The 9,837-nt window shown below is 45.7% G+C and overlaps 1 protein-coding gene across 3 annotated transcripts; it reads right to left on the reverse strand.

Moving 5' to 3' along the window:
• Positions 1–60: 60 nt before the first annotated feature.
• On the reverse strand, positions 61–4,516 carry ccdc14 (coiled-coil domain containing 14). 3 transcript variants are annotated; one of them, XM_042226296.1, is made up of 11 exons: positions 4,383–4,516; positions 4,257–4,300; positions 4,096–4,171; positions 3,687–3,759; positions 3,422–3,511; positions 2,233–2,730; positions 1,898–2,000; positions 1,746–1,807; positions 1,396–1,539; positions 1,139–1,241; positions 61–1,014 (listed from the first exon to the last, which is right to left on the reverse strand). In XM_042226296.1, the coding sequence occupies exons 1-11, from the start codon at positions 4,404–4,406 to the stop codon at positions 570–572; spliced, it is 1,662 nt and encodes a 553-aa protein (XP_042082230.1). In that variant the 5' UTR covers positions 4,407–4,516; the 3' UTR covers positions 61–569. The 3 variants fall into 3 exon arrangements, with proteins under 3 accessions (XP_042082230.1, XP_042082229.1, XP_042082231.1); XM_042226295.1 differs by having other exon boundaries at positions 1,740–1,807; XM_042226297.1 differs by lacking the exon at positions 1,139–1,241 and having other exon boundaries at positions 781–1,014; positions 1,740–1,807.
• Between the last annotated feature and the right edge of the window lie 5,321 nt (positions 4,517–9,837).

A 9,837-nucleotide genomic window follows, 5' to 3' on the forward strand; every position in this document is an offset into this window, starting at 1 on the left:
TTTGATTTTTATCACAAATACATTTATAGTTTAAACATGTTTGAGTTAAATGTCAGACGGTTTTCTACAAGGTGACATCAGGCCGCCTGACGAGAAACCCAAAGACTGCCTGGACTCAGAGATGACGTCACTACGTGGGACAGAGCGTCGCTGTGACACCAGCCTGCGCTCTAGCTGTGTATAAAGAGCTGTGCTCCACATTCGTGGACGACACCGTGCACTCAAACTTGTGGCTGCTGGATTTATTTTGCCCGTCTACATTTATATTGACCCCAGAGATAATGCACCTGCACAGCCTCTGGGATCATCTCAATACTTTCCCTTCAGTCCAGGTTTTTTCTCTCAGGAGTTTGAGTGTCCCGGCCGCCAGAACGAAGGATCATTTTTGGTGTATGTTCTGTATGTTATGACTTGTTAGAAAGTTGTACACCTCCACGAGCAGCAGAACAAAGCAGTGTCTGTCCATGAAGACATTCATAAAAACATTTTTATTCCCAATCTTAAACAACACTTTACAGAACAGTTCATCAGCACGGCCCAAACATGCATGAACACAAAGACCAGCACGGTCACCTCCTCAGGTCCAGCTTAATAGTCTTCTGCAGACTGGCTATGCTAGCGTCCAAAGCTGCCAGGCCGTCTCTGAACGCTGCTTCGTCTCTGGTGTCAAAGGTCAAATCAGACCACACAGACTCCGTTTCACTCTGGGACAGCGTGGAGTTAAACAGCTGCCTGCGAGCGTCCTCTGGCCGCAGGGCTTCACCTGGACCAGCGGACCGCTCACGATCAGACTCGTGCCGAGTCCCTGCACGATCTTCTCTCCTCTGAGCTGTGACGTCTAGATGTGCCGAGTCTGAATCTCTCTCTGCATCCACACACTGCACAGGCGCTATCTGGCTAAGAGACTTCAGGTATTGGGCGATGTGGTCAGTAGGGGGCGCTGGCATCCGTCTGTGCTGGTGTTGGCTCGTCTCTGACACAGAGCTGTCAACAACATGATCTGCTGAGAGGAGACTGAAGCAGAAGACGACATGAGTGAGGAACAGTTCTGAATCGTGTCACTTTCATGTATTAACAGCATTGTTAAAGCAGCTGTAGGGCTCATTCTGGGGGGTGACGCCCAGCCACACAGGCCCACCTGTGGAGGTGCTCCATCTCCTTCAGCCTTTGCTGTGCCAGCGAGGCCAGCTTACTCCTCTCCCGCTCACTGTCCAGTAACCTACTCTTACTGGCCTCCAGCTCTGCGCGCGCGCAGACACACACACACACACACACACACGCACGCACACACACACGATGTTGTTCATGGCAGTGTCTTTCACTTTGATAATGGAGGAGATTTCATCACAAAGAGCCCACAGCTCAGATCATCAGCAGGACACTGCGAGTGCGTACCCATCTTAACGAGTGCAGTTTCAGCCTCTCGGTCTCTCAGCTGGCTCTGTGTGTCCTGCAGGGTTTGCCGTAGGTCCGTCAGGTCATCTTGGAGTTCCTGCAGCCTGGACTGAGCAGCAGTGAGCTCTTCCTGAAGTCTCTGCCCTGTGGAGACCTTTTCAATTACTCCCCAGTCAGTTAAAGCTTTTTACCGTGACTGAGCACACCAAACTGAACCCAACAGTAAAATCACAGCGTGTCTGTTGTTGGGTCTTTACCTTAGTGTGGCGCAGCTCGAGCTGACTGTGTTATTTTAATACAAATGAAATAAATACACAACTATTTATGACTGTCACACAATTTACAGTTACAGAGCATCGCCTGGTTCTGATGTCTCTCCGTCTCTGGCTGCTGGTCCAGGTTCCTCACACACCTAGGACACACACACACACACACACACACACACACACGTTATACCAAAAACGTCAGAGTCCAGTGAAGTGAAGGACGTCGTGTGTCTCACCTGTGCAGGTCTGACACACTCTGGGTGTTTGAAGCACTATTATTCATCTGTGCTGTGGACACCGTCTGCTCCAGATGACTGAGTAGGCTCTCTGCTACACTGCCTGACACACACACACAAACACACACACACTGTGACATCTCTAACATCGTCAGCACGTGTGACACAGAGGCTCACGTCCTGTGTGTGGCTACAGCAGAAGTCCACGTCAGCAGAACTTTGCTGAGCTCCCACATCAGTGACATGTAGCTTAGTGTTGGATGCATTCAGGAGGTTGTGTTTGTGTGAGTGATGTCTGGCAGGGTCCAGGGGTGAGATGCACACAGTCACTTTACCTTGTCCAGCAATCAGAGCCTTGAGTTGTGCGAACAGATGCTGAAGCTTGTGAGCTTTTGTCTGTGCCTCAGTGTTGCTCTCCTCAGCTTGTCCAGGCTCCAGCTGGAAGTGTGCCATCTTCATACTGCAGCTGTCTCCGTGTGCATGTGTGAGTGTGTGTGTGCTGGGACTCTGGGTGTGCGTGTCTCTCACAGGAACAAACTCTTGTGCTTCATCACACGCAGTGCGAGGCGTCTCAGAGTCAGGCCGGCAGGCAGTCCGATGGCTCGAGAGAGAGGAGGACTGACGCACAGACAGAAGGACGGACGCCTCGTGCCGGGGCGGACTGACGGTGCGAGGAAGAAGCCGAGGTGAAAGTAAGTGAGACTGCAGCTGGGTGGGACATGGTTTCTGAGGTGGATGTAGCTTCACTCCTGAATGTGGTGCAGGACGGGCAGACGGGTGTCCTCGTGGAGTTCTGCCGTCCGATCCATGCTGGCCTGACGCGCTCTTCTGGCCTGGAAGGTGGAGGAATGATTAGCATTAGACTTTCTACACGTGTTTTCTCACATATTTATAAAGCATGCATCAGCCAATCAGTTTGTTGGTGCTCATGTCCTGATTGATTGTTAGTGATTGATTAAAAGAACGAGCTTCCTCCAAAGGGTGGCCGGGCTCTCCTCTAGTGTGAGAGTAGAATTTCAGTCGTTCAGGAGGGACTCGCAGTGGAACTGCTACAGTTCCACACCAAAGGGAGGAACCTGATTATGATGCCTCCTGGGTGTTTGGGCATGTCCCACGAGAAGGCGGCCCTGGCACATCACACACTGGAAAGACGACATCTCTAAGCTGGCCTGGAAATGTCTTAGTGTTCCCCCAGATGAGCTGCAGGAGGTGGCTGGGGAGGGACGTCGGGGGTCCGTTCTTAGTCTCTGCCCCATGTGACCAACAGGACATGGATGGTTCAGCTCTACTATTGAGAGGCTCCTAGAGGCGGCTCTAAGCAACTGTTGCTAAGTTATAAGCCTTGAATCCATTTTCCAGAACAAATGAACAAAAGTCCTAAAAGCTTTTGGTCACCATCAATGTAATCCTGTCCTCTGCAGTTTATAGTCCCACAGTGGAATTAACACGAGAGCTTTATGTCATTTAGTTCTCAGCGACTGTCTTGTAAGAGTGTGCAGTAAAGCAAACCTCGAACACGCCCACCTGCCTTTGGAGGCCCTTTCTTCAAGCTCTTTTTCCCCGTTGATGTGGAAAGCCTTGGTTTGGCTGCTGCACTGCGAAGCCTCGGAGACACTTACACACACACAGAGTACTATTATGTTGCATTCAACCAGTAAGTGTTGGACAGATCTAACTTATACAGAAAATCCTCAGTGTAACCACACAGGAACAGGTTGATACTTTAAGCTTTTGTACTGTGACTTGTAACAAACGGAGCTGATCTACAGCATTAGGAAGCTCCTCTGACCTGCCTTATCAGCCTGAAGGATCCCACTGAGCAGGGCAGCACAGCGGTCCAGGCCCTTGTGCAGACTGATGACCTGGGGGCAGACACGTCCGGTTTATTGACATGTGTTCAGACACCGAGCCGCTGATGCGGTAGTGTGGGTTAGTGGTTTGTCTGTCAAGCCTTCGGACTTTGTGGAAGTGCTAGATTTCCTCTGTTCACCTCCCCATGTTTGCTACCCTGAGGTGTGTGTTGTGGCAAAGACTCGGTCATGCCTGGATGTGATACCGGTCCGAGATGACACTGTTAATATTTAGTACTGCTACACAACCAAGTGAATAAATCCTGAGAACTCATAATAAAAGTGTTAGCTTCACATGTCGCCACCCGTGGTCTGCTAATGTGGGCGGAGCGTGAACGGTCTCATCACCTGGCCCTCGGAGTCGGTGGAGTACAGGGAGTAGGCGGGCTCAGGGCAGGCAGCTGTTCCTGGATCTAAGCTGGCTCTGAAAACAACAGTGAGGAGAGCGCTAACAGGCACACGTACACATGCAGCCACAGAAAACGCTACATGAAGGCGGGTGTACTCACAGACCCCCTCTGGATGCTCCCGTCAGCCTTCCTGACGTCACCACCTGCCGGCACAGAAACCACGCGTGAAGCCTCACACCTGCCTCTGACAGTGGAAGCTCTGACTGCGTGTTCATTCAGTCCTACCTTGCGCTGAGCTCTTCCTCTCATGGTCTCCGCCAGCCTGAGCCCTGCCGCCGTTACTCGGAGGATTCAAGCACCGCGCGCTGCAAGTTCTCGGCTCGTTTAGAGCTTCCGGTTCAGAGCGCGTTTGAAAGGGAAAACATTAAAACCGTCCAATCAAATTGCTCCCTTCACAAACGACAGGCTCAACTGCCCCGCCCCGGAGGTCCCGGATGAAGGCGGCTGCAGGGCTGCCGTTTTTTGTTTTAACAAAAACTTGGCGCAGCAAATCTTCAGACTCAGCAGCGCTACAAAGAGACACGAGCAGAAAGCAAAGGACCAGCAGTACATGGTGACAAGAATCCAATTACATATATTGAAATAATATTTCAAAAAAGTAAATTACAAAACAAAATTAGAGGAAATGTGCGGTTGGCTTAACATTTTTGGACATTTTATGAATTTCAAGGGCGAGTTTTTAAATAACGGAATTTGTGTATAAAAAATGACCACAGATTATTCTAACATTTAATTTAAAGGTCGATATTCTGGTTTTGCTGTGAAACAACCAATCAGTGTCTTTAGATGAAGCCAAACAACAGTGCAGCTGCATCTGCGTTACAGAAAGAGCAGCCAGTAGGGTCCAAGTTAAATCGATGCCTCAGGAACTTGATGGTTAAACACCTTCAATCATTTCATTCACGACTTGTCTAGATTGGAGGTGAGGAGCTGATCTGTTAGCTAAGAATGAACGCAGCTCTCGGATAAATAATGTTCTTATTGGACAACTTTCTATCATTAACAGAAAGTCCATTAAGCAGAAGTTCAGGAAACCTTGGACTCCTATAGTTATGATGCAGATTTTAAGAGGTGGACACAACAGGTTCTGGATTTGCTTTAATAACTTCCTGATATTGTTCCTTGATATCTAAATTAAATTTGGAGCTGAAGGGTTCATAGGGCATCAGATTACCAGAATAACCAAATGTTATTGCAGCTTACGAGACATTTACTGTTTTCCAAGTCTGAGTGGTGAGTGCTGCATCATCATCAGCCGTTGTTGTTTCACTTACAAAACGCAGAAGCTCATTTGCACATGTGTGCACAATGGGCAGATGTTTGCTTTCATCGTGAATGAATGTTATTTTAGGAGCTGCTTGAAAACCTATGGCTGCAACTTTGCTGCTCCTAGTAGCAAAAGCCTTCACAAATGCCTCTTCATCCTTTCTCCAAGTGTCTGTCAGCTCCTTATCTCAAATCAAAGGAAAACCACCGTTAACCTGGTGGCTCGAAAATAGAGCTATATGACAACTAATGTATTTATAAAAACACAGAGGTTCTGTCTGTGCTTTGCTCGTCAGTTGTAAGCTTTCATACATCTGTGTGTCACGTAGACCTGGATTGACTCATGGACATGTGAGTTTCTGCTTACTTTCCACACACTGGAGAAATTTACAACCATCATTTCCTCCATAACTCTTCATTCATGAAATAAAAGTATAATCATCTTTGTTAATGAAACATTGTTTTGGTGAAATATTATTAAAACGTGTTGTCATCCAGAATGTGTTGTAGGGCAAAAGCTTTAGCCTAGAAATGTTCAGTTATTCGTGTTCTTCCCTTTTTCTGTTCCCAGCACTCGTTTCATGGCGATGTCTTGGTAAGAAAATGGACTGAAATCAAAATCACCATAATGATCTTTAAATTCCACTCAAATAAAGTAGTGGAAGTTGGGCACATGTCCCTGCTTGGCTGTGATGATCTGTAAACATTAAAACCAGACACATTAATGATGTCCTTGTGAATCAAACAAACACCACAGGAATTCTGTTCATGCTCACTGCAGTCACAAAATCAAACTGGTCATCGAGCTTACAGTTTCAATACGTTTCCATTCAGCATGTTCACCACTTCCATTTTTCAGATGTACCTTGTATGAATCAGAAAGTAAATATCTCTGCACTGCGATATCAAATGTGCAGCTTTCTGAAGATTGTTGTGCTTCAGACTAGGGCTGCCACGATTAGTCGTCTAGTCACGATTACGTCGACTATCAAAGTCGTCGACGACTGATTTAATAGTCGACGCGTCGTTTGAAGCTTTGTAAGATCCCAAAAGACGCAGGAATAAGTAGCAGGATTTAAGAGTGTAATAACGGACTGAAACAGAAGATGGCAGCACTGCATGTACAAGGATGCCAGCTGCCGTTAAACCCCGAAGAAGAAGAAGCTGTGTCCCAGAATTCATAGCGCGGCCCAGCTCAGTTTCCAACAATGGCGGCAGCTAGTTAGTTTTAATATTACTCTTATTATTCTTTCTGGGTCACAAAATAAACGTTTAACATATTTTCAGGCGAGAATGTAGCTGTGTAAACCTCAAATATCTGCTCAGTTTATCAGGACACCACATATTTTCAAAAGCGCTCCGACGTTTTCGGAGACGTCTGTTACCCACTAGCTCGATAGCTAGCCGGGGGCTAGGTCACTAGCGCCGTGAGAACACCGGACTCCCGGCAAATCGTTTTCAAACCCACCGCCGTCTTTCGCTACTCAGGTTAAATATATATGAGTCACTTAGATAAATTAAAAATGTTGTTGTTTGGCTTTTTTTTTTAGTATTTTATTTGTTCCTGAGTAAATCGGTTTGGCTGAGATTAAAGTTATAGTTTTTACACAGCTGAATAAACGTCAAGCAGACAGCTGATTATCAGAAGTGTGAGATGCTGGAGAATTTACTCCGGTGTCCTGTTATATTTTAGATAGAAGGAGTTTATTAAACTTCACCGAAACAATCTGCAAATTTCATTAAAAATGAATAAACTATCATCTTGTCTTTATTTTTAGTTAGCACCTTAGAAGCTTAAAGCTGTAAGCTAATGATAGTTATATAAGAGCAGATGCTGCTGGTGCAATAAGCTGTAGTTTTACGTCCAGTGGATGATGATCTGATTAGTCGACTAATCGCATAAATAATCGGTGACTAGTCGACTATCAGAATAATCGTTTGTGGCAGCCCTACTTCAGACCAGTGAGATCTTCCCAATAAGGCATCTTGTGCTGGTTTTGCTCTTAAATCTCCTCTCGCTATGCGTAACGTTGATGCTGAAGACAAGGGCGAGCACACAACATCTTTTGTATTGTGTTTGCAGGTCTTGTTTTTCCTACACAAAACATGAGTGTGGAGCACGATCTTGAGGAACTGATGGAAGAGGAACCTGAAATGCAACCACAGATACATCCCTAAGGCTTCTGTTACCCTTTCATGGAACGTGTAGACTCAGACTATGATACTATGGTCTACCCATTACACAGAGCACTGAACCATTTTTATCGTGTAGATTAGCACTTCACTCATGTGTGTCAAATCAAAATGTTGATGTCTTAAATACTGATAATTAAAGGAGACATTACACCACAAAACGTGTGGCGTGGGCGTGGCTAGAGCGGGTTTGTCTACTAAGTTGGCGATTTGATCTGCGGGTGCTCTACAGCTCCCAGTGGGTTTATCTGACTGTGACTGTGTGAATGTTGGACAGAAAAAGCACTAATGTGTTTGCTGTGAATGTGTAACTGAGATGTGTCGTACAAAGTGCTCTGAGCACTCAGAGTAGAAAAGGCCTGCAGCTAGGTCCGTGTATATTTGGACACTGACGAGTTTCGTTTACTGAAACATATTCCGCTTATAGTTATATCATGGACATGATGTGCAGACTCAGCTTTGATTATCCATGTTGGAATTGGATGAAGCATTTAGGAGTTTCTTCGTCTTACCCTCTTTTTGAAGGCAACAAAGGTAATTGGACAAGGGACTCGAAGGCTCATAGGCAGGTATGGACAATTCCTTCGTTATGTTGTTATCAATTAAGCAGATAAATGGCCTGGAGATGATTTAAGGTGTAGTGTTCGCATTTGGAAATTTTACTGTGAACAGGCAACATGTGGTCAAACAGAACTGAACAGAACAACCAATCCGAGAAATTGCTACATGAATCATTTCCATGGTGAAGAGAAACCCCATGACAACAGTGAACCAAGTGAACAACACTCTCCAGCAGGCAGGCGTATCAATTTCAAAGTCTACCATAAAGAGAAGACTATATGAAGGTAAATACAGAGGGTTCGCTGCAGCCTCACGAATAGGAAGGCTAGATTGGACTTCGTTTAAAAAAAAAAAACATGTAAAAAAGCCAGCACAGTTTTGGACAAACGTGCTTTGGACACATGAAACCTCTACCAGAATGATGGAAAAAAAAAAAAAATTGGAGGTGTGGAACAACTCACATCATCTGTAAAAACACCGCAGAGGCAGTGTGATGGTTTGGGCGGTCTCGGCTGCCACTGGGACACTAGTGTTTATTGATGACGTGACACAGGACAGAAGCAGCTGGATGAACTCTGAGGTGTTTAGAGACAGTCAGCCCACATCCAGCTAAATGTAGTCACGGTGATTGGGCAGCGTTCGAATAAAGTAATAGAAATGAACATTCCACTTAAAGTTCATTTGTCCAAATACTAATGAGTCTCTGAAATGAAGGGATTCTGTTGAAAAGGAGCTTTAGTTCCTCACATCTTTATCCAATCTTTTTGTCCAACCCACTGAACTAAAGCTGAAAGTCTGCCCTTCACCTGCATCCGAGTCTTTTCATTTTTAATTTGTTCTAGTAATGTACAGAACAGCTGCTGAAGGTGCACTGCTGCTGAACCAAAACGGCTCTGCCCATGTTTTCAGCTAAATTGCTGGACATCCTGGTGAGAAGTGACCATCAAGGCAGAGCAGTCACAACCTGACCACTACAGCAGGGCTTTTATTTCAGTATTTCCATTGACCAGTAGAATAAATGTGCTAAATATTTAGCTTCCTGTAACAAATGTAAACGTTGGAAAAAGTGACTAAAAAAAAAAACAAAACAAGCAAAACCCAAACATGTTTTTTTTATAAGGTTTGGAGCTAAATGTAGACAAATGTTGCCATTAATTTCAGCATGTTTCAGTTTACAAACAGCGCCCTCTATGGCTGCGTTAAGAAAAATAAAGAGCAGTACTTGATCAGTTTTGTTGCAGGTAGTTGTACGCCTTGGTGCTCTTGATGTTGACCCAGAGAACACTGGGCCATAGTTTTAGATCATCAGTCTGTGGGAGGTGATGGGTGAGGCACTGCTAATGTATTGTCCTCACCACTTATTAAAGCATACCTAGTGTATCCACAACGTGTTGCTATTTCAGCCAAGTGAAAGAAACTGCAGTGAGAGAAACTTATGAACACTGAAGGTGTAACCCTGCAAGCATCAACAGTGCAAGCAGGAAAAAAAAAATCTTCTGCTTTCAATCAGGTGTAACTGCACGAACTCAGGAATACTGTGGATATTAAAGGCCTTCAGCCCAGCAACCTCCATGGAAACGCCCCTTCTGGGTCCCAGTGCTCAGTGATTGAATACATCGTGAGAGGTGCTGGGTCCTCCTGATCCACATCAACCATCTCT

Source organism: Haplochromis burtoni, unplaced genomic scaffold (genome assembly GCF_018398535.1).
Source record: "Haplochromis burtoni strain Fernald_Lab_line unplaced genomic scaffold, NCSU_Asbu1 Contig_205, whole genome shotgun sequence".
Classification (NCBI taxonomy): domain Eukaryota; kingdom Metazoa; phylum Chordata; class Actinopteri; order Cichliformes; family Cichlidae; genus Haplochromis; species Haplochromis burtoni.